At 39.4% G+C, this 26121-nt stretch overlaps 2 protein-coding genes across 3 annotated transcripts; both read right to left on the bottom strand.

Annotated features, from left to right (window-relative positions):
- Positions 1-361: 361 nt before the first annotated feature.
- LOC311134711 (protein regulator of cytokinesis 1-like) lies at positions 362-18488 on the bottom strand. Of its 2 annotated transcripts, XM_084168480.1 has the most exons (14): positions 18335-18488; positions 16512-16644; positions 16122-16244; positions 15671-15904; positions 6393-6563; positions 5963-6112; positions 5342-5489; positions 4988-5124; positions 4478-4573; positions 4153-4299; positions 3777-3887; positions 3410-3523; positions 3109-3291; positions 369-1175 (listed from the first exon to the last, which is right to left on the bottom strand). In XM_084168480.1, the coding sequence occupies exons 1-14, from the start codon at positions 18343-18345 to the stop codon at positions 1104-1106; spliced, it is 1830 nt and encodes a 609-aa protein (XP_084024606.1). In that variant the 5' UTR covers positions 18346-18488; the 3' UTR covers positions 369-1103. The 2 variants fall into 2 exon arrangements, with proteins under 2 accessions (XP_084024607.1, XP_084024606.1); XM_084168481.1 differs by lacking the exon at positions 3109-3291 and having other exon boundaries at positions 362-1175; positions 18335-18479.
- A 658-nt stretch (positions 18489-19146) lies between these two features.
- Positions 19147-20178, bottom strand: spi1a (Spi-1 proto-oncogene a). Its single transcript, XM_084168106.1, has 2 exons — positions 20010-20178; positions 19147-19717 (listed from the first exon to the last, which is right to left on the bottom strand). The coding sequence occupies exons 1-2, from the start codon at positions 20173-20175 to the stop codon at positions 19398-19400; spliced, it is 486 nt and encodes a 161-aa protein (XP_084024232.1). The 5' UTR covers positions 20176-20178; the 3' UTR covers positions 19147-19397.
- Between the last annotated feature and the right edge of the window lie 5943 nt (positions 20179-26121).

Here is a 26121-nt window from a genome sequence, read left to right as displayed (position 1 = left end):
TCTGCTGCTTGACGTTGTTCTTATGAACCGCCGTCTTTGACATTTTAAGGATGGAAGCAACCTGACGCTCACTGTATCCCTCTGCCAGTAAAGCCAGAATTGAATCCTTCTTTTCCTCACTCAACTCTTTTGGCATGGTCAATAGTTATTTTTTGATTAATATTCCTTTTGAGGTATTATTAGCACTGTTTTTGCCATCCAGCTGGTCCTATTGCAAGAGGATAGTGATGACCACAGCAGTGGTTTTTATACTTTTCCTTGTTAAATAAGATTTGGTTCATGTGATCACCTAATTCAGTACAATGAGGTGTGCCTGTGTTGGAATTCAGTACCGGAGAATCTTTAAGACAACAGAAAAAATAAGGCTAATTTGAAAGCATTTATTTACAGTTTTCAAAGAAATCACCAACAAGAGTATGCCTTTTGCTTCTCTCTAATATGATTCCCATTTCAGCTGTGAATAAGAATGACTGAATGTAGTGTAAAGCTAATGTTTATATGACAGAATAGTCATCATTTGCGACAACCCCCCCCCCCCCCCCCCCCAACCCATAATTATATGAAGTACAACTATTTCCTCTAGCACCAGCATGGATGATTTCTAAAACAAAAATCATGGGAGCGTTATGAACAGAGGTTATTTCATAAACTCTTTTTACGTAGGTCTAGCAAGTCCTCCCAACATTTCATTCATCTCAGATCAAAGCTTTAAAAAATTGAATAAAAAATAATTATATTACAAATCTGACAAGAGTATTTAAAAGTTCAGTAGAGCTCAGTACATTCAGTAGGTGTTGACACGTCTTCATCTAGACATGGACACCGACAACAAACAGTGATTAAAACTGAAAAGACCCCCAGGCCAGAGTGAAGATGGAGGATTCAGGATCGGATGCAGTAGTTTGGAAACCTCAGCGATAGAACACAGTTGCCCTGAGAGACGCAGGGTTCTGTTCTGATACTAATGGATTATATTCAGTAGGCGTTAATACATTTTCTTTATCTAGACATGGACGGGGACAGAAACGGTGATAAACTCAAGCCCGAACGGTGTCTTAGCGGGATGAATCAGGGACAGGTGCAGTTGTGTCTGATCCCTCAGCTCAGAGATGAGTAACAGTAGAGTTTAGATGTCCTGTCTTGAAGTTAGATTTGGAAGCTTTTGAGAGAACTTGCTGTGGAGGAGAATAGATATTAAAACAAACAAAGTGAACCGCCCGTACAGAAGATCAAAATACAATAATTCAAATAAGGCAAATCTGTCTTGGAGGTAAGTGGAAAAAATCATGTAGAATTGTTTTGAGTGAAACATCCCTTTAGTTTCTTTCAATCACTGGCACATTTTTCAAATGCAAGTGGTATATTTTTCAAAACTAAGTAAAAATTCTAAACTGATCCCACTTGTAATGTCCCCCCATCTTATGTTCAGAACCTTCGTTTCACTCATCTTGTACCACGGAGTCATTCATGCAAAATCAACGTTTTCCGTGAAATACCATGAGAACATTTTGTTTAGTCACCAATACATCAGATGATAGGCTCACCATTTAGTCATTTTAACTACCATTTAAAACAATAGCAAAAAAATACAAGATACACATTTCAAAACTGTTATTTTTGAATTGCTGAAGAACAGATGGTAATTTTTTCCCCATACAGTATTTGACATGCACAATTATTTTTATAATTTGTATCCAATGGCAGGTTGTAAGCATGTTGAGAAATATTTCAGTCTTCGTTCCATTATCCGTCTATAGTACTTACTGTATGTAGGACAAATCATCAGAAAGGGTTATTGTAAAGCAGTTGGCTACTGTAAAAACGTAGCACGGTGTTGTGCCATATCTGCATGCGACATTGTACAAGATCACCTTTCCGACATTACTTGTCAACTGATACAGTCTCTGTTTTGAAAAGCATCAGTTTTCAGTATCAAAAAAATTCAGATGAGTGGAATATATTCTGTACAACCCAGGTATTTCACCAGTGCATTGTACACTCATTCTAAATGGCAGCATAGTTTGACCGTCCCATTGAAGTACACTGGCCGATGGAGGATGAAGTATTTACAGCCACACCCATATATGATTTGGTTTTACCTTCCAAAATAAAATTTGTCAAATTGATACATTAGGTCAAAATCATTTTAGAGTGTTCAGCAGTTCAACTATATACGTTATAGGCACTTCATAATTTTGGTTAAGTTGAGCAGTTTGATTAAGTTTGTGAAAAGGACAAAAATAAGATCAAAAAAGGTTAAGTGAATATTGCATTTTGAAAAGCAGATACTGTGATTTGGTGCAGTGAACAAGTGATTGTTTGCTGTACTCAGTCAATTGAAAATGTGCGTAGAGTTTTAAAAACATGAGCCATTTTGATGATCCGTTTTAAATTTGTGCTTAGTTGTGAAAATTGCACCAAAGTGATAAAAAAAAAAAAAAAAAACTTCCCGTAAAGAGTGTCCGGGAGTGGTCTGAGTGGGGCGGGGAAAACTAGCGGTTATTGGCAGAGAGATTTGGAACTCTTATTGGTCTATGAACTAATCAAATTTGGTGAGTGGTTGGAGTGAAAAAAAAAATGAAATTGATAGAACCCAAAATCTCACTGCAATATTAAAACTGATCTGAAAACCCAGCAACACACAGTCCAGTTCAACAAAGTGTTAGTTTGATCTTTAATAAAATGTTTATAAAATTTCTCCTCACAAGATGGTTAGGCCAACCGAACCGGACCAGGCTCTTGGTTAGCCATTTAGCACGGTGAGGCTCACTTATCGTTATGGCATTCAATTAAAACGTTCATTCATACAGAACTGGAAATGGCAGTGGATTCAATGTTGACAAAATCCTTCTAAAATAGAATATATAGTTAGATGGTCACAGAGAAAAAGAAACGGTCTATTTCAGCTATCCATGATAGCATGCTAAACCTCCACTTAAAAACGTATCCCACTCTCAGAGTAAGACTGGTGCGTATAAAACCTGGTGCTATTCTCTCACTGGACACACAGAAAGACACAGCCACTCATCTGTGATTGGATTGTGTGTTGCTGGGTTTAAAATCATTGGTGGGTAGGTGATTGACCTAGGAAATGGGGTTGGAAATTACCGAAAATTCAGAATAGGTGCCGGCGACAGTGTTAATGCTGATGTTACGGCGTGAGGCGGGGCTACGGGCCGGGGTTCTGAACACACTGCTCAGAGCCGCGGCGTTCGGGTGGGAGACGTTCTCCTTGTTCCTCTCCAACGTACGGGGGGTTCTTCCAACACGACTCGGGGTCCTCTGAGGAAGCTATGAGGGTGGTGTTAGAAGGCAGTTATTTTCCTTAGGCATTAAAAACAACACACACACACACACAAAAAATGGAGTTTGTCTTTGCTTGAACACAGACGCCGAGTGCAATACCAACCTTGCTGACAGACGTGGGCAGCCTGGGGACTGGAGACTGACACATGGTTCCTCCGAAGGCAGAGCGTAAGGTGCTGTTAGGAGTAGAGCCGGAGATGCTGCTAGTGGCATTGAGCTGGGAGAGGAGTGGGAAAATAAAGGACCACGTTAAGTCACCAAGAAGACATAAAGAGACGATGGCTTTATAGTAGAGAAAAGTACTTCAGTGCTCCCGTTTTTTATTAAAATGCTGAATTACGAATAAACTAAAAACTGACAATGGTAATATATTTCTAAAATAAAAACAGCTTGAATTTAATCCCCCTAAAAAAAACAACCACAATAGTGACGAATCAATTAAAATGACCAAAAAAAACAGGTGATTTGACCTTTCTTGCTTTGCCAGGCGTAGGGGTCCCTGCAAGGCGTCTTTTGGAAGGGGTTCGTTGAGCAGTGCCATACAGCATGTCTTGTTCTATCTGCTGGCTCTTCTTCAGTTGCTGTTTGTTTCACAGATCACAGTCAACATTCTCATCTGAACCAGATCCACTCATCACTACCGTTTTAAGAATTTTTTCCCCTGCTCTTCCTCGAAGAAATCACTGATCCGATTACGACACGATTTGGGAAAGCCGTGTTCAGGGAGACGGTGATTGCAATCTGATCAACGTTTTATTTAGTCGTGTTTGATCAGTGATTACCTCGCGGAAGGCAGGAAGCACATTTTAAAAGCATTGAAAACAGGGCTGTTGTCTTTATCCTCACCCTCTCATTCTTCTCCCGCTCCTTCTCCAGTCGCAGTAGTTCCCACTGCTCCTGTACGAACTGGAAGAACCGCTGTCCATTAACCAGGAAGTCTCTGTACTGCTCCTCCTCCCATAGGTCTATCTGGGTCTTCAGGCTCTTCTCCAACTGGAACACGTGAGAGAACATGCTTAAAAAGTGTAATATCCCCCTATGTAATAGATCCCACACAATAAAAACAGCAAGAAATATAGAACCAAAACAGGCCAGCTAGTCAGTATTCGGACAGCCTGTGGGTAAAGTACTAACTAATTAACATTTTTAAAAAATCGCAACTTCTCCTCACCTTTGGCAGGCTTTTCTGCAGTTCAGCTCTTTGCTTCTCCTCTTTGAGTAGGTTCCCTCCTCGGTTGTTGAATCTAGAAGGATCGGTCGCCTTTTTCTGTGGAGAGTTCAACAGTGTTCATAATACAGTCACTTGAAACACACTTAATAATAATAATAATAATAATATGCCATTTAGCAGACGCTTTTATCCAAAGCGACTTACAGTCATGTGTGCATACATTTTTTACGTATGGGTGGTCCCGGGGATCGAACCCACTACCCTGGCGTTACAAGCTCTACCAATTGAGCTACAGAGGACCACATTGAGCTACAGAGGACCACTTGAAAACACATGAATGGTGGGGTCAAACAGTTGACTCAAATGGGTGACATCTTCATAGTGCAAAAGATACAGTAAGCATCAATAAAAAAATTTGCAGTGCGATTTAATATGAAGCTTTTCTTCAACAATGTGCATTATTTCGTATTATCTGTAAACGAGAACACTTCGTATTCACCAAGCGCTCACCTCCAGTCGTAGGAACAGAGTCCAGCTCTCTTGCCACCGGCTGACTCCTTCAAACAGCTCCCTGTGGTCTTCATAATGCCTCTTCAGTCTCAGGAGCTCAGCCTCGTGTCGGTTCAGCAGCGCCTCTGTGTAGTCAGCTGAAGAACACGTATTGTACCAAATCTCAGTAGGACAACCAGGGTTGTGTTCACGAGTTCATTAGTCACCAAAATGGAAGAAAACAGGGCGCAGTTATCTGGACTACCGTCCAATTAGAAACTTTACAATTTTTAGCAGTCCGTTGCAAAATGTGTTGCTACGGTGTACCCCAATGAACAACACTCAATGACATTACGGTCAAACTGTCAGACTGACCATCATAGTAGGGTGCGAAGGCTTGTCTCTGCTCCGGGCTGTAGTAACACTTCTCCCAGAACAGAGCCACCTCAGCCCTGACGGCTTCTATCACATTCCTCATGTTCCTCATTTTCAGCTCCTCCAGGCGCCGGCACTCCGCTTCTAACTGGAGGAAGGAACAGCAAACGTCAGTCAGTAAAAAAATAAAAATAATCAATCAATCAATTATAGTTCTGACATTCCATTCAAACCTTAGGCGATAACGTACTAGTCCACCTGAAAAGGCTATGGTTTGTTGTAGGTATTCTGAATCATTCTACTCAGGGCTATGGTTTGTTGTAGGTATTCTAAATCATTCTACTCAGGGCTATGGTTTGTTGTAGGTATTCTAAATGCATCCCTATCCACTGCAAACATGTATGGTAACAAGGTAAATTAATATATAATTCAACATTTTCCTGAATATAACTGTATCGAGCCACTGCATCCTTCACTGGACCAAGGACATTAGGCCTCTCCATTTCGCCACAAGTATGTCCATATCTGATCAGCCTGACAGGTTACGTACATAATTACACATTTGGAATACGAGAAGAGTGCCGTAGCTGTGAAAAATATGAAAGAAAGAAAAATGCTCACAGCCTCCATGTTTTTCTTCCTGGACTGGACCACGTGTTCTGACATGCCCTCTCGTTCCTCCTGGGGGACCCCCAGTCTCTCCCACAGCTCCCGGATCTTACTGCGGTAGGAGTTGCACACCAGCTCATTCTCCGTCTTACGATCCTCCAGCTGAGAATAACACAACAAGACCGTCAGGTGACGAGCTGATGACTGACGAGAAGATGGCATATGGGACGCATTTGTAAAAATGAAATACCATACATATACAAATAATATAACATACTACATTTACATAATTTGGACACAGAGTATCAAATTGTTCAATGTTCAGATAGAAAAATGTTATGTAGAACAAACATTCCTCTCTGACGTAGACTAAAAGAATCACGACAGCTCCATTCATGACATTCCACAATGTAACTGAACAGACTTCAGCAGTTCACCTCACCTGTCCCAGCAGCAGTTGGAGAGCTGTGATGTTGTCGTTGGACAGACAGAAGGCCTCCTCGTCCTCACACACCACGTCCCTCTCAAAGCTGGTGTCCGGCAGCTGGTCCAGCTCCTCCATACACGCCATGATCTGACGCTTGATGCCCACAAACTCACTGTGGCGACGATCCTGGAACACAGAACGGAGAGAGCATAATCCTCAACTTAATGAAACCAAGATTGTCTGAATGAACATAGAACAGTGAGTGTTAGACTACCATATTTACTTACTTAATCCTGTTCAATCCTATGTGGACATAAGGCTTACTTGCCATTAAAACTGGCTTAGAAAGCCCAACAACCTGCCGGCTTGACCCTATCCCCTCCTCTCTTCTCCAGACCATCTCCGGTGACCTTCTCCCTTACCTCACCGATCAACTCATCCTTGACCGCTGGATATGTCCCTTCCGTCTTCAAGAGAGCGAGAGTTGCACCCCTTCTCAAAAAACCAACACTCGATCCCTCCGATGTCAACAACTACAGACCAGTATCCCTTCTTTATTTTCTCTCCAAAACTCTTGAGCGTGCCGTCTTTAGCCAACTCTCTTGCTATCTCTCTCAGAATTACCTTCTTGATCCAAACCAGTCAGGTTTCAAGACTGGTCATTCAACTGAGACTGCTCTTCTCTGTGTCACGGAGGCTCTCCGCACTGCTAAAGCTAACTCTCTCTCCTCTGCTCTTGTCCTTCTAGACCTGTCTGCTGCCTTTGATACTGTGAACCATCAGATCCTCCTCTCCACCCTCTCCGAGCTGGGCATCTCCGGCGCGGCTCACTCTTGGATTGCGTCCTACCTGACCGGTCGCTCCTACCAAGTGGCGTGGCGAGAAAGCTGTCTCCGCACCACGTGCTCTCACCACTGGTGTCCCCCAGGGCTCAGTTCTAGGCCCTCTCCTATTCTCGCTATACACCAAGTCACTTGGCTCTGTCATATCCTCACATGGCCTCTCCTATCATTGCTACGCAGATGACACACAACTAATCTTCTCCTTTCCCCCTTCTGATAACCAGGTGGCGAATCGCATCTCTGCATGTCTGGCAGACATATCAGTATGGATGACGGATCACCACCTCAAGCTGAACCTTGGCAAGACGGAGCTGCTCTTCCTCCCGGGGAAGGACTGCCCGTTCCATGATCTCGCCATCACGGTTGACAACTCCGTTGTGTCCTCCTCCCAGAGTGCGAAGAGCCTTGGCGTGACCCTGGACAACACCCTGTCGTTCTCCGTTAACATCAAGGCAGTGACCCGATCCTGTAGGTTCATGCTCTACAACATTCGGAGAGTACGACCCTGCCTTACACAGGAAGCGGCACAGGTCCTAATCCAGGCACTTGTCATCTCCCGTCTGGATTACTGCAACTCGCTGTTGGCTGGGCTCCCTGCCTGTGCCATTAAACCCCTACAACTCATCCAGAATGCCGCAGCCCGTCTGGTGTTCAACCTTCCCAAGTTCTCTCACGTCACCCCGCTCCTCCACACACTACACTGGCTTCCAGTTGAAGCTCGCATCTGCTACAAGACCATGGTGCTTGCCTACGGAGCTGTGAGGGGAACGGCACCTCCGTACCTTCAGGCTCTGATCAGTCCCTACACCCAAACGAGGGCATTGCGTTCATCCACCTCTGGCCTGCTGGCTCCCCTACCTCTGCTGAAGCACAGTTCCCGCTCAGCTCAGTCAAAACTGTTCGCTGCTCTGGCACCCCAATGGTGGAACAAGCTCCCTCACGACGCCAGGACAGCGGAGTCACTCACCACCTTCCGGAGACATTTGAAACCCCACCTCTTTAACGAACACCTGGGATAGGATAAAGTAATCCTTCTACCCCCACCAAAAAAATATATATATAATTGTAAAGTGGTTATCCCACTGGCTATAAGGTGAATGCACCAATTTGTAAGTCGCTCTGGATAAGAGCGTCTGCTAAATGACGAAAATGTAAATACAGGCACGTGGAGGCCACACACACTACTGAGCCTCATTTTGACTTGTTTTAAGGACATTACATCAAAGTTGGATCAGCCTGTAGTGTGGTTTTCCACTTTAATTTTGAGGGTGACTCCAAATCCAGACCTCCATGGGTTGATACATTTGATTTCCATTGATAATTTTTGTGTGATTTTGTCAGCACATTCAACTATGTAAAGAAAAAAAGTATTTAATAAAATTATTTAATTCATTCAGATCTAGGATGTGTTATTTTAGTGTTCCCTTTATTTTTTTGAGCAGTGTATATACAGTAGGTCTACCATAACTATATACAGTAGGTCTACTATAACTATATACAGTAGGTCTACTATAACTATATACTGTAGGTCTACTATATACAGTAGGTCTACTATAACTATATACAGTAGGTCTACTATATACAGTAGGTCTACTATATCTATATACAGTAGGTCTGCTATAACTATATACAGTAGGTCTGCTATATACAGTAGGTCTACTATAACTATATACTGTAGGTCTACTATAACTATATACTGTAGGTCTACTATAACTATATACAGTAGGTCTACTATATACAGTAGGTCTACTATAACTATATACAGTAGGTCTACTATAACTATATACAGTAGGTCTACTATATACAGTAGGTCTACTATATCTATATACAGTAGGTCTGCTATAACTATATACAGTAGGTCTGCTATATACAGTAGGTCTACTATAACTATATACAGTAGGTCTACTATATACAGTAGGTCTGCTATATCTATATACAGTAGGTCTACTATATACAGTAGGTCTACTATAACTATATACAGTAGGTCTACTATAACTATATACAGTAGGTCTACTATATACAGTAGGTCTACTATATCTATATACAGTAGGTCTGCTATAACTATATACAGTAGGTCTGCTATAACTATATACAGTAGGTCTGCTATAACTATATACAGTAGGTCTACTATAACTATATACTGTAGGTCTACTATATACAGTAGGTCTACTATATCTATATACAGTAGGTCTGCTATAACTATATACAGTAGGTCTACTATATACAGTAGGTCTACTATAACTATATACAGTAGGTCTACTATATACAGTAGGTCTACTATATACAGTAGGTCTACTATAACTATATACAGTAGGTCTACCATAACTATATACAGTAGGTCTACTATATACAGTAGGTCTACTATATCTATATACAGTAGGTCTACTATAACTATATACAGTAGGTCTACTATAACTATATACAGTAGGTCTACTATAGCTATATACAGTAGGTCTACTATAACTATATACAGTAGGTCTACTATATACAGTAGGTCTACTATATACAGTAGGTCTACTATATACAGTAGGTCTACTATAACTATATACAGTAGGTCTACTATATACAGTAGGTCTACTATATCTATATACAGTAGGTCTGCTATAAATATATACAGTAGGTCTACTATAACTATATACAGTAGGTCTACTATATACAGTAGGTCTACTATATCTATATACAGTAGGTCTACTATATCTATATACAGTAGGTCTGCTATAACTATATACAGTAGGTCTGCTATATACAGTAGGTCTACTATATACAGTAGGTCTACTATAACTATATACAGTAGGTCTACTATAACTATATACTGTAGGTCTACTATATACTGTAGGTCTACTATATACAGTAGGTCTACTATAACTATATACAGTAGGTCTACTATATACAGTAGGTCTGCTATAACTATATACAGTAGGTCTACTATAACTATATACAGTAGGTCTACTATAACTATATAGAGTAGGTCTGCTATAACTATATACAGTAGGTCTGCTATAACTATATACAGTAGGTCTACTATAACTATATACAGTAGGTCTACTATATAGAGTAGGTCTACTATATACAGTAGGTCTACTATATCTATATACAGTAGGTCTACTATAACTATATACAGTAGGTCTACTATAACTATATACAGTAGGTCTGCTATAACTATATACAGTAGGTCTACTATATACAGTAGGTCTACTATATACAGTAGGTCTACTATATACAGTAGGTCTACTATATCTATATACAGTAGGTCTACTATATCTATATACAGTAGGTCTACTATAACTATATACAGTAGGTCTACTATAACTATATACAGTAGGTCTGCTATAACTATATACAGTAGGTCTGCTATAACTATATACAGTAGGTCTGCTATAACTATATACAGTAGGTCTACTATATCTATATACAGTAGGTCTACTATATACGGTAGGTCTACTATATCTATATAGAGTAGGTCTACTATAACTATATACAGTAGGTCTACTATAACTATATACAGTAGGTCTACTATAACTATATACAGTAGGTCTACTATATACAGTAGGTCTACTATATCTATATACAGTAGGTCTACTATATCTATATACAGTAGGTCTACTATAACTATATACAGTAGGTCTGCTATAACTATATACAGTAGGTCTACTATAACTATATACAGTAGGTCTACTATATACAGTAGGTCTACTATATAGAGTAGGTCTACTATATACAGTAGGTATACTATATACAGTAGGTCTACTATATCTATATACAGTAGGTCTACTATAACTATATACAGTAGGTCTACTATAACTATATACAGTAGGTCTGCTATAACTATATACAGTAGGTCTGCTATAACTATATACAGTAGGTCTACTATAACTATATACAGTAGGTCTACTATATACAGTAGGTCTACTATATCTATATAGAGTAGGTCTACTATAACTATATACAGTAGGTCTACTATAACTATATACAGTAGGTCTGCTATAACTATATACAGTAGGTCTACTATAACTATATACAGTAGGTCTACTATATACAGTAGGTCTACTATATACAGTAGGTCTGCTATAAATATATACAGTAGGTCTACTATAACTATATACAGTAGGTCTGCTATATACTATATACAGTAGGTCTACTATAACTATATACAGTAGGTCTACTATATACAGTAGGTCTACTATAACTATATACAGTAGGTCTGCTATAACTATATACAGTAGGTCTACTATATACAGTAGGTCTACTATATACAGTAGGTCTACTATATCTATATACAGTAGGTCTACTATAACTTTATACAGTAGGTCTGCTATAACTATATACAGTAGGTCTGCTATAACTATATACAGTAGGTCTACTATAACTATATACAGTAGGTCTACTATAACTATATACAGTATGTCTACTATAACTATATACAGTAGGTCTACTATAACTATATACAGTAGGTCTACTATATACAGTAGGTCTACTATATCTATATACAGTAGGTCTGCTATAACTATATACAGTAGGTCTACTATAACTATATACAGTAGGTCTACTATATACAGTAGGTCTACTATATCTATATACAGTAGGTCTACTATAACTATATACAGTAGGTCTACTATAACTATATACAGTAGGTCTACTATATACAGTAGGTCTACTATATCTATATACAGTAGGTCTGCTATAAATATATACAGTAGGTCTACTATAACTATATACAGTAGGTCTACTATATACAGTAGGTCTACTATATACAGTAGGTCTACTATATCTATATACAGTAGGTCTACTATATCTATATACAGTAGGTCTGCTATAACTATATACAGTAGGTCTGCTATATACAGTAGGTCTACTATATACAGTAGGTCTACTATATACAGTAGGTCTACTATAACTATATACAGTAGGTCTACTATAACTATATACTGTAGGTCTACTATATACTGTAGGTCTACTATATACAGTAGGTCTACTATAACTATATACAGTAGGTCTACTATATACAGTAGGTCTGCTATAACTATATACAGTAGGTCTACTATAACTATATACAGTAGGTCTACTATAACTATATACAGTAGGTCTGCTATAACTATATACAGTAGGTCTGCTATAACTATATACAGTAGGTCTACTATAACTATATACAGTAGGTCTACTATATACAGTAGGTCTACTATATACAGTAGGTCTACTATATCTATATACAGTAGGTCTACTATAACTATATACAGTAGGTCTACTATAACTATATACAGTAGGTCTGCTATAACTATATACAGTAGGTCTACTATATACAGTAGGTCTACTATATCTATATACAGTAGGTCTACTATATCTATATACAGTAGGTCTACTATAACTATATACAGTAGGTCTACTATAACTATATACAGTAGGTCTGCTATAACTATATACAGTAGGTCTGCTATAACTATATACAGTAGGTCTGCTATAACTATATACAGTAGGTCTACTATAACTATATACAGTAGGTCTACTATATACAGTAGGTCTACTATATCTATATAGAGTAGGTCTACTATAACTATATACAGTAGGTCTACTATAACTATATACAGTAGGTCTACTTTAACTATATACAGTAGGTCTACTATATACAGTAGGTCTACTATATACAGTAGGTCTACTATATACAGTAGGTCTACTATATCTATATACAGTAGGTCTACTATATCTATATACAGTAGGTCTACTATAACTATATACAGTAGGTCTGCTATAACTATATACAGTAGGTCTGCTATAACTATATACAGTAGGTCTGCTATAACTATATACAGTAGGTCTACTATAACTATATACAGTAGGTCTACTATATACAGTAGGTCTACTATATCTATATAGAGTAGGTCTACTATAACTATATACAGTAGGTCTACTATAACTATATACAGTAGGTCTACTATAACTATATACAGTAGGTCTACTATATACAGTAGGTCTACTATATCTATATACAGTAGGTCTGCTATAAATATATACAGTAGGTCTACTATAACTATATACAGTAGGTCTACTATATACAGTAGGTCTGCTATAAATATATACAGTAGGTCTACTATAACTATATACAGTAGGTCTGCTATAACTATATACAGTAGGTCTACTATAACTATATACAGTAGGTCTACTATAACTATATACAGTAGGTCTACTATAACTATATACAGTAGGTCTACTATATACAGTAGGTCTACTATAACTATATACAGTAGGTCTACTATATACAGTAGGTCTACTATAACTATATACAGTAGGTCTGCTATAACTATATACAGTAGGTCTACTATATACAGTAGGTCTACTATATCTATATACAGTAGGTCTACTATATACAGTAGGTCTACTATAACTATATACAGTAGGTCTACTATATACAGTAGGTCTACTATAACTATATACAGTAGGTCTGCTATAACTATATACAGTAGGTCTACTATATACAGTAGGTCTACTATATCTATATACAGTAGGTCTACTATAACTTTATACAGTAGGTCTGCTATAACTATATACAGTAGGTCTGCTATAACTATATACAGTAGGTCTACTATAACTATATACAGTAGGTCTACTATATCTATATACAGTATGTCTACTATAACTATATACAGTAGGTCTACTATAACTATATACAGTAGGTCTACTATATACAGTAGGTCTACTATATCTATATACAGTAGGTCTGCTATAAATATATACAGTAGGTCTACTATAACTATATACAGTAGGTCTACTATATACAGTAGGTCTACTATATCTATATACAGTAGGTCTACTATAACTATATACAGTAGGTCTACTATAACTATATACAGTAGGTCTACTATAACTATATACAGTAGGTCTACTATATGTATATACAGTAGGTCTACTATAACTATATACAGTAGGTCTACTATAACTATATACAGTAGGTCTACTATAACTATATACAGTAGGTCTACTATAACTATATACAGTAGGTCTACTATAACTATATACAGTAGGTCTACTACAACTATATACAGTAGGTCTACTATATACAGTAGGTCTACTATATCTATATACAGTAGGTCTGCTATAACTATATACAGTAGGTCTGCTATAACTATATACAGTAGGTCTGCTATAACTATATACAGTAGGTCTACTATAACTATATACAGTAGGTCTACTATAACTATATACAGTAGATCTACTATAACTATATACAGTAGGTCTACTATAACTATATACTGTAGGTCTACTATAACTATATACAGTAGGTCTACTATATACAGTAGGTCTACTATAACTATATACAGTAGGTCTACTATATGTATATACAGTAGGTCTACTATAACTATATACAGTAGGTCTACTATAACTATATACAGTAGGTCTGCTATAACTATATACAGTAGGTCTACTATATACAGTAGGTCTACTATATCTATATACAGTAGGTCTGCTATAACTATATACAGTAGGTCTGCTATAACTATATACAGTAGGTCTGCTATAACTATATACAGTAGGTCTACTATAACTATATACAGTAGGTCTACTATATACAGTAGGTCTACTATATCTATATAGAGTAGGTCTACTATAACTATATACAGTAGGTCTACTATAACTATATACAGTAGGTCTACTATATACAGTAGGTCTACTATATCTATATATAGTAGGTCTACTATAACTATATACAGTAGGTCTGCTATAACTATATACAGTAGGTCTACTATAACTATATACAGTAGGTCTGCTATAACTATATACAGTAGGTCTACTATAACTATATACAGTAGGTCTACTATAACTATATACAGTAGGTCTACTATAACTATATACAGTAGGTCTACTATATACAGTAGGTCTGCTATAACTATATACAGTAGGTCTGCTATAACTATATACAGTAGGTCTACTATAACTATATACAGTAGGTCTACTATATACAGTAGGTCTACTATATACAGTAGGTCTACTATATCTATATACAGTAGGTCTGCTATAACTATATACAGTAGGTCTGCTATAACTATATACAGTAGGTCTACTATAACTATATACAGTAGGTCTACTATATCTATATACAGTAGGTCTACTATATCTATATACAGTAGGTCTACTATAACTATATACAGTAGGTCTGCTATAACTATATACAGTAGGTCTACTATAACTATATACACAGGTCTACTATATACAGTATATTATTATATATTAGATCATCACATGCATATTCAAACTTAAGAACTGCACCTCAAAGTAACCTAGAGTCTGTGCTTTTTAACCCAATGAGTCCCACCGTAAAGCCAGCGCGTTGTGAACTTTAACCCCTTTTAAAACGTGTGTCCGAGCTACAGTCTTCTGGGTTGCACCACTGGATTCATCTACTCCTGGTCGTAAATGCTGGCTACATCCTAGGAAAAAAGATGAACAACGAAGCATGCACACCTTCTCTTTAGTGAGATCGTTGAGGTAGGAGCGATAGCCGTCCAGTTGTTCCAGGGATGGGACCGTGTCCATGTCGATACAGAAGGGGACTGAACACATGATGTCACACAGCTCCCGGTCCTGCTTGGACAGAGTCTTGAGCTCCTTGACCCTCTGACTCTTCTGTTTCATCGTCACCTCCAGCCGTGACCGGATGTCCTTCTCCAGCTGCAGCATTGTCCTCCCCTCGTCCTCCTGTAGACACGTCAAGATGGTTGAGAGGAACATTAACAATATTTCTCATTCCTTTTATTTAACCAGGAAATTAACATTGAGATTGGCATCTCCTGTTGAAGTGAGCCCTGAATAAAAAAACATGCAACATTAAGGTAATAGGGGGTCTCTTATTGTCTTTGCCCATTTCATTTCTAAAAAGGTAGAATACATTATCTTTGTCATGTTTGTAGTATACCTCAAACGGGGATAGCTGAAGCTCAGTGCACAGAACATCCAGCTCTTTGCGACAGGACTCTATACTGCTCATCAATCTCTTCCTTAGACTGTCCTCCTCAGCGATCATCATGTCCAGCAAGCCCTGGTAGAATAAAAAAAAAAAAAAGGTTAGAAGACAGGCCACTGGTTATAAAAAGAGATATTCAGCAACTCTTGGTAGTACACTGGAAGTTTGATTCAAAAAGCAACCTCCCATTTAACCTACAAAGAGTTGCTGAATAAATATCTCAATCTTCAGTCTGCCCATGCACCTTGGTCTAAAATGAGAGTGTGACAGCACTGTTGTTCTAGTCCAGTGCCCACTGGATAACAAGTAAACCTATAGGCTTTGGAAAGAAGCAGAACTCACTTTGATATGTTTCTTAACCACATCAGTCCTTTGTAGTCGCTGATCCTCTGGAATCCCTATTTCCTCCCAGATGTCCTTCAACCGGTTAAGGGCTCGATTCAGACATTCTACCGACTCTGCAGCGTGGATTTCACTGTACAGGGAGAAAGATAAAAAAGCAGGTGACAGCAACTTAAATATGTTGTTAAATATGAATGCTGCAGCCTGCAACTACGGGAAAGAGTATAGATCAGGTTCACACTGTCCATGGATTGTTATGGCTCATTTTGTATTTGTATATATTATGGATCCCCATTAGCTGCTGCCAAGGCAGCAGCTACTCTTCCTGGGGTCCAGCAAAATTAAGGCAGTTATACATTTTAAAAAAACATTACAATACATTCATAACAGATTTCACAGCACACTAAGTGTGTGCCCTCAGGTCCCTACTCCACTACCACATATCTACAACACAAAATCCATGTGTACGTGTGTGTATAGAGTGTATGTTATCGTGTGTATGCATGTGTCTGTGCCTATGTTTGTGTTGCTTCACAGTCCCCGCTGTTCCATAAGGTGTATTTTTATCTGTTTTTAAAAAAAATCTGATTCTACTGCTTGCATCAGTTACTTGATGTGGAATAGAGTTCCATGTAGTCATGGCTCTATGTAGTACTGTGCGCCTCCCATAGTCTGTTCTGGACTTGGGGACTGTGAAGAGATCTCTGGTGGCATGTCTTGTGGGGTATGCATGGGTGTCTGAGCTGTGTGCCAGTCGTTCAAACAGACAGCTCGGTGCTTTCAACATGTCAACACCTCTCACAAACACAAGCAGTGATGAAGTCAATCTCTCCTCCACTTTGAACCAGGAGAGATTGACATGCATATTATTAATGTTTGCTCTCTGTGTACATCCAAGGACGAGCTGTGCTGCCCTTTTCTGAGCCAATTGTAATTTTCCTAAGTCCCTCTTTGTGGCACCTGACCACACAACTGAACAGTAGTCCAGGTGCGACAAAACTAGGGCCTGTAGGACAGACTTCTCCCCATCTTAGCTACTGTTGTATCAATATGTTTTGACCATGACAGTTTACAATCCCGGGTTACTCCAAGCAGTTCAGTCACCTCAACTTGTTCAATCTCCACATTATTTATTTCAATATTTAATTGAGGTTTGAAGTTTAGTCAATGATTTGTTCCTAGTTTTATAAATATTTAGGACTAACATTCCTTGCCACCCACTCTGAAACTAACTGCAACTCTTTGTTAAGTGTTGCAGTCATTTCAGTCGCTGTAGTAGCTGACATGTATAGTGTTGAGTCATCCACATACATAGACACACTGGCTTTGACATTAGTAAAGATTATGTGCATTGCAGAGCTTGTTGTTGATCAAAATAACAATTGAGCTGAGTAGGTTTGTCGAAGGTGTCAAATGACAAGTAGCTAGCTATGTAGGAAGTTGGTCAAGTTGTCATGTACATTTTCTGATCAAGGACTCATTGATTGGCATTCCGTCTCGGCAGGCTAACGTTAAATACATTTCTAGCCATTTTACATAGTTACTTGTGATAATATACAGTAGCGTTGGTTATGGGACAAACGGCTAGTTAGTATGGCAAGTAACTTAGTTACTAACGACAGGTTACGACAGCTAACTTTACTGCAGAATCTTACGCCAATATTATGTGACGTTGGTTAGTCTTTGCTAGCTAACTGAAGATATTAGCCTCGTCGGTTAAGTTGGCGAGCGAGCTAGTTACTGTAGCAAGCTGCCGACGTATTAACTTAGCAACAACATGAAAAGACATCCAAACACAGAAAACCAGAAAAATTTTGACCAACCTCCTCCTCATGGTCACGGTCCACCGAAAAGACAACACTGGTTAAAAAAAAAAGTAAAAGTGTTGCCTAAAATACGTTTCATTAAACACAACAGAAAGATGGTACTTTGTAGCTATCCAGGCGTCCTCTCTTTGTCAGCTGCTTCTGCGACTCCGTTCAAATTCTTTCACCGAAACACTGCTTCGCCTCCCATTGGCCGATACAGAGAACACGTCACAAAAACAGGTTTCTATGGGCGTGTCCAAAGTACTTCATGAATCAAGAGCTCACCTTTGGAATTTTATTGGTGAATATGTGAATCATAGCTGATTCACATTTCCCAAGATTAAATAATATATACATATATGTATTAGCTGCTAGAGTTAATATATTGATAAGCAATATTTTATTTTAGGTCTACAAGCCTCTGGGTTCCTGCTGAGGCACTAACTAACTACTGTAATTTACTCTCTAGATTAAACTAAAAGGAGATTGAGACCTGCCAGGCACACCCCTTGTTTCAGAACTCTTATCCAAACTAGGGCCTACACTTCAAAACTGACCTGTGACGGCTTCCCTTTTCATCAACCACTGAAGTGATCAGATTGATGATGAGGTTGAAGGCGGATAACATGATAATAGAGAAACACAACGATTGCTGTAACTATCTGCCCCTTCTTAAACTCAGTCATGATAGACTAATGTTGCAATTGTTTGGGGTTTTGATCTTTCTTCCATTCCACTGACAGATTTTCTGGGAAGTAGAGCATTTGCAAAATATACTTTAATGCTTTTTCCTTCACAGAAACAAAGATAGAGAGTCAAGAGCAAGATGATGCAACTCAGAACATGACGACATGTTCAGTTAAGGAAATAAATATACATGGAATATGCAAACACCGATAAAAAAAAATCTAAACATGTTTAAGGCTACCTGATTGTTTCTGGGGTATCATTTGAAATGTAATGAAATAGAATTACAGTAGACAGTCATTGTTGTCCTATTTGCAATGCATATCAGTGAGGGTAGGCCTACTCTCAAAGCCCATATCAAGGGGCATTATATGAACAATCTCTGGTACTCCTAGTGAGGGTAGTGCCTCCTCTCTGTAGTCAAGACTTTCCTCAGTACCTCCGGACTGAACTGGTAGGTCAGTTTCTTCTTGACCTTTTTGATCTCTCCCGTTTTGCCGTAGTTCCGCAGGGCCCTGGCCATCTTCTGATAGGTCATCCTCTTCCTGTTTCCTTTCTGTGTGCCCCAGCGATTGGCCAGGGTCTCCTTGTGTTTAGAGGAGAACTGGAAGATTCCTTTCTCTCTGTCCGCCCACCACACGCTGTCCTTCATGTCTCCTTTCCTCAGCAGATCCAGGAGAAACTGGTACAGGCGGTGCTTCCTCTTGTTACCTGGATAGAGAGATACTAAAGAGTTTTGACATTAATTTCGTAATGGCAGAATTAATTAATTTCAATGGCTATTGTTGGATTATGTGAAAGGCTATTAGCAAGCGTGTGATCCCTGTATGTAATAGCCACCGTGCAGATTTCTCCCCTGTAATACTACTGTACTCATTCTCACACGGAGGCCTTATGTTTCACAATGGAATGAAAAGGATTAAGTCAGTCAGTGAGTAAGTCATTAACTGAGTAATTTATTAATTAGGTTATTAAGTAATTAATTAAGTCGGTCAGCACTCACTGGAGTCTCCCCAAAAGGGGACATGGTCTCCGCAGTCCTCCTCTTCACCCTCGGACACCTCCAGTGGGGGGATGTGGCCCCCAGGTTCCTCCTTCTCTGAGCAGCAGTGCCTAGGGGACACAGGAGGCTGGTGCTGGTAGTATGATGTATGGGTGTAATACGGCATCTGTGGAGAAGAATGGACAGATCATTTGCTGTCACGATGTATTGTTGCACTGTATGTTTTTGTTTTAGCATTTATATGACATAGTACACACATTTCAGGGACCCATTTTGTGCACAACTTCTGGCAGAAAGTATATGAAACCTCCACATAGCCTCTTCATCCAGGTAGTCCCATTGAGATCAAAATACTTATTTCACAAAGGAGTAGCCTTAGTATTATGCTTGATTAGTTGTCTCTCGGACTTTGTGATTGCACATCACGGGAGGTTTGTGGCACTTTAATTGGGGAGGATGGGCTCGTGGTAATGGCTGGAGCAGATGGGAGTGGAATGGTATCAAATACATCAAACACATGGTTTCCATGGTTTCCATGTGTTTGATGCCATTCCATTCGCTCCATTCCAGCCATTATTATGAGCTCTACTCCCCCAAGCAGCAGTCCTGTGATGTGCATACTGTACATCTACTGTGTAAATAAACGTTGCTTATAGACTGGGCTTAGAGACCATAGGATTGTATTACCTTGGAAATGTAAAAATGGTCGGTCATCTCCCTGAAAGAGGAAGTGGTGTAAGGTAAACTAAATAGAATCTAAAAACAATTGTCAATGGCAAAATGGACATACAGTCCTAAACGAGAAATACTCTTGTATTTCCAGGTGAAATTTCCAGACGAAATACTTTAGAGACTCTGATTTTAATTGACATCCTTCTGTGGTGATTTACAGTGCCTTCGGAAAGTATTCAGACCCCTTAACCCTTTACTTTTCCACATTTTGTTACGTTACAGCCTTATTCTAAAATGTATTACATTGGTTTTTTTGCTCATCAATCTACACACAATTATTTTGCTAATTTATAAAAAAATTGAAAACTGAAATATTACATTTACATAAGTATTCAGACCTTTTACTCAGTACTTTGTTGAAGCACCTTTGGCAGCGATTACAGCATAGTCTGAGTCTTCATACCCAAGAGTCTTCTTGGGTATGAAGCTACAAGCTTGGCACACCTGTATTTGGGGGTTTCTCCCATTCTTCTCTGCAGATCCTCTCAAGCTCTGTCAGGTTGGATGGGGAGATGTTAGATCGGGTTCAAGTCCGGACTCTGGCTGGGCCACTCAAGCACATTCAGAGACTTGTCCCGAAGCCACTCCTGCGTTGTCTTAGCTGTGTGCTTAGGGTTGTTGTCCTGTTGGAAGGTGAACCTTCGCCCAAGTCTGAGGTCCTGAGCGCTCTGGAGCAGGTTTTCATCAAGGATCTCTCTGTACCTTGCTCTGTTAATCTTTCCCTAGATCCTGACTAGTCTCCCAGTCCCTGCCACTTAAAAACATTCCCACAGCATGATGCTGCCACCACCATGCTTCACCGTAGGGATGGTGCCAGGTTTCCTCCAGACGTGACGCTTGGCATTCAGGCCAAAGAGTTCAATCTTGGTTTCAATAGACCAGAGAATCTTGTTTCTCATGGTCTGAGAGTCTCTAGGTGCCTTTTGGCAAACTCCAAGTGGGCTGTCATGTGCCTTTTACTGAGGAGTGGCTTCCATCTGGCCACTCTACCTTAAAGGCCTGATTGGTGGAGTGCTGCAGAGATGGTTGTCCTTCTGGAAGGTTCTCCCATCTCCACACAGGAACTCTAGAGCTCTGTCAGAGTGACCATCGGGTTCTTGGTCACCCCCCTGACCAAGGCCCTTCTCCCCCGATTGCTCAGTTTGGCCAGGCAGCCAGCTCTAGTAAGAGTCTCGGTGGTTCCACATTTCTTCCATTTAAGAATGATGGAGGCCACTGTGTTCTTGGGGACCTTCAATGCTGCAGACATTTTTTGGTACCCTTCCCCAGATCTGTGCCTCGACACAATCCTGTCTCAGAGCTCTACAGACAATTCCTTCAACCTCATGGCTTGGTTTTTGCTTTGACATGCACTGTCAACTGTGGGACCTTAAATAGACAGATGTGTGCCTTTCCAAATCATGTCCAATCAATTGAATTTACCACAGGCGGACTCCAATCAAGTTGTAGAAACATCTCAAGGATGATCAATGGAAACAGGATGCACCTGAGCTTAATTTTGAGTCTCATAGCAAAGGGTCTGAATACTTATGTAAATAATGTATTTTTAATACATTTGCAAAAATGTCTAATAACCTGTTTTCACTTTGTTATTATGGGGTATTGGGTGTAGATTGATGAGGATGTTATATTATTTAATCAATTTTAGAATAAGGCTGTAACGTAACAAAATGTGGAAAAAGTCAAGGGTTCTGAATACTTTCCGAAGGCACAAATGCAAAGTCATTGTCCTATAGCTCTCAATTCATTCTTCGATTACATCTTTGATTTAACTGTTGAATTTTAAATTTACAGATGTAGGATCTTAATTTGATCACCCTGTTTTTGCAGGAAATTTCAACCCCTACAAAAAAGCTGTGAAACCTATTGTTATTCTTAGATCTTCTCTTCCTTGACATGGACAAATAACTCAAGGATAGATTGGTAACTTTTTTTCTAATTTGGCACACAGAAACTCGAGGCCATGAGTAACTTGGTCAAAAGAGATGGCATGATTGGCTTATAGGTGTCGCTGTTCAAAGCAATCTCACGTAAACCCTCATATCTGCCACCACGTTTGACCTAGAGACTTACATAAAAAATACGTAAAAAATATTAATTATCATGAACCATAGCTCATGGAATGTAGGCCGATGGCATATGTCTTAACTTAGTTTGAGAAAAGCTAAGGGATTAGTCGAAAGATGGCTGAGATACTGACAAATCAAAAATCTGATTTTGCGTGTCAATTTAAACCACTGTAAATACACTCCACAGTGGTCTATCAACTTGAAACTTGTCATCGGTATCATGGACGTCCCTAAGATGAACCACACTGAATTCGGTATTGATATCTCAAAAAACAAGGAAACTATTAACAATTCATTCTTTGCATACATAACGCTAATGCTCAAAATCATCTGCAATCATCTTCTCCTCATGAACCATACGTCAGATTCACTCCAGATTTTGTATTTAGACTCATTCCATCAGACTTTAATGTTTTTTTTTAGCTGCATTCAAAAATGGCCGCACTCCACCTATAGATGAACGTTAGCACATATGCTAATGCTAAACATAATTACAAAATCTTCTCATGAACCAGAAGTCAGATTGACTCCAGATTTGACTGCAGATTTGTTTATAACAAAACCCTTTGATATTGCCAACCACTTTAATAACATTTATTTGTTGACAAGATTAGCAAATGCATTAATGACATGCAAACAACAAATGTTGAGCCTTCATAGTCATGCATAACGGACCAAATTATGAAAGACAAGCACTGTAGTTTTGGGTTCCGCAAAGTTGGTGTGGAAGGGGTGATTTTTTGTTGTTGCTATCTATACATAAGGACAAGCCACCTGGTACCGACAACCTGGATGGTAAATTGCTGAAGTTGGTAGCGGAATACATTGCGACTACTGTTTGCCATATCTTCAATTTAAGCCTGGAAGACGATGTGTGCCCTCAGGCCTGGAGGGATGCAAAGGTCATTTCACTGTCCGTTAATAGCAAGCAATCTTTAATTGTTCAAACAGCTGACCAATCAGCCTTTTACCGGTGTTTAGCAAACTTTGACCAAATACAATGTTATTTTACAGAAAACAAATGAACAACAGACTTTCAGCATGCTTATACGGAAGGGCACTCAACATCCTCGGCACTGACAAAAACGACTGATGATTGGCTGAAAGAAATTGATAGTAAAAAGATTGTGGGAGCTGTTTTGTTAAATTTCAGTGCAGCTTTTGACATCATTGATCATAACATCATTGATCATAACCTTAAGTGTTATGGATTTACATCCTCTGCCTTATCATGGATTGAGAGTTACTTATCTAATAGAACACAGAGGGTTTTCTTTAATGGAAGCCTCTCTCGTGCAAATAAGGTTGAGTGTGGTGTACCGCAGGGCAGACAGCTTGGGCCATTATTGTTTTCTGTTTTCACTAATGAACTTCCACTGACCTTGAATAAAGCCTGTGTGTTTATGTACGCTGACAACTCAACCGTATACACGTCAGCTAGGACAGTAAAATAAATAACTGACACCCTCAACATAGTGCTCCAGTCAGTTTTAGAATGGGTAACTGGCAATAGGCTGGTTCTAAATATCAAAACATCTAAATGCATAGTTTTTGGGACAAATCACTCACTCACTCAACCCTAAACCTAATCTAGATCTATTACTCAATAATGTGGCGATTGAGCAAAGAAGGACATAGGACAATTGCAGTTGGTCCAGTTGGTCATTGTCCTGCTGGAAGGTGGACCTCCGTCCCAGTCTCAAATCTCTGGAAGACTGAAACAGGTTTCCCTCAAGAATTTCCCCTGTATTTAGCGCCATCCATCATTCCTTCAATTCTGACCAGTTTCCCAGTCCCTGCCGATGGAAAAACATCCCCACAGCATGATGCTGCCACCACCATGCTTCACTGTGGGGATGGTGTTCTCGGGGTGATGAGTTGTATGCAATTTTAAAACTATTTAACCATAAACTTAATTGTTTAAAACCTATTGAACTTTACTGCGTATGACTGTCAGATAACAACTGTGCGCACAGTGCTGGAGAGACAGCTGCTTGCGCCAACGAGAGATAGGATAATCCCTGTTCTAATAGGCTATTCGTACATCTGCATTCAGACGCTTGTAAAATGGCTTTTGCAATGTCAAATCACAGGCTTTATTAGTTGAGTGACAACCAATGTTAATTTACTGGGTCATTGTTACCAAATGCGCTGTAGAAAAATTGTGTTTTACCGGAGTTGTGTAGCCTACCGGAGTGGACGCTACTCAATCCAACTGCTGATTGGGGTTTTCAATCATTTTATTTAGATAGTTCACCAATAATAAACAGTTGACTTAGTTTTGCTGTAAACAGTCAGTGTATTTGGTCATTTTTACATGAACAGGGTAATTTGATGAAGGACTCATGCTCATTATTCCCTATGGCTCAGGTCGGGTGCCTACACACCATTGACTCACACTCGCTCACTCACTACGGCTGGGCGTTATGGCCTACAAAATCATAGTTAGAATTTTTTTCTAAATTAGGGGCAATTCACGATATACACTGAGTGTGCAAAACATTAGGAACACCTTCCTAATATTGAGTTACACCCACTTTTGCCCTCAGAACAGCCTCAATTTGTCGGGGCATGGACTCTACAAGGTGTCAAAAGCGTTCCACAGGGATGCTGGCCCATGTTGACTCCAATGCTTCCCACAGTTGTGTGGGAGTCACTCACCACCTTCCGGAGACACTTGAAACCCCACCTCTTTAGGGAATACCTGGGATAGGATAAAGTAATCCTTCTACCCCCCCTTACCCCACCCCCCCCCCCCCCCCCCCCAAAAAAAAACAAAAAATAACATATTGTAAAGTGGTTATCCCACTGGCTATAAGGTGAATGCACCAATTTGTAAGTCGCTCTGGATAAGAGCGTCTGCTAAATGACATAAATGTAAATGTAAATGTAAATGTCCAGAACAGAGCAGCACGTATAGCACTTAGATGTACACAGAGGGCAAATGTCAGTGGTATGCATGTCAATCTCTCCTGGCTCAAAGTTGAGGAGAGATTGATTGCATCACTATTGGTCTTTGTGCGAGGTGTTGATGGGTGAAAGGTACCGAACTGTCTGTTCAAGCAGTTGGCACATAGTTCGGACACTCATCGATACCACACAAGACATGCAGCCAGAGGTCTCTTCACAGTCCCCAGATCCTGGACAGAGGCTGGGAAACATACAGTATTAAATAGAGCCATGACTACATGGAATTCTCTCCCACCCCAAGTAACTAAAATTAGCAATAAAACCAGATTCATAAACCAGATAAAAGAACACCTTACTGCAAGACGGGGTTACTATGAAGAGACACAGACTTTTGTATATAT

Source organism: Coregonus lavaretus (genome assembly GCF_964263955.1).
Source record: "Coregonus lavaretus genome assembly, chromosome: 9".
Classification (NCBI taxonomy): domain Eukaryota; kingdom Metazoa; phylum Chordata; class Actinopteri; order Salmoniformes; family Salmonidae; genus Coregonus; species Coregonus lavaretus.
This window is presented reverse-complemented; position numbering and strand designations above follow the sequence as displayed.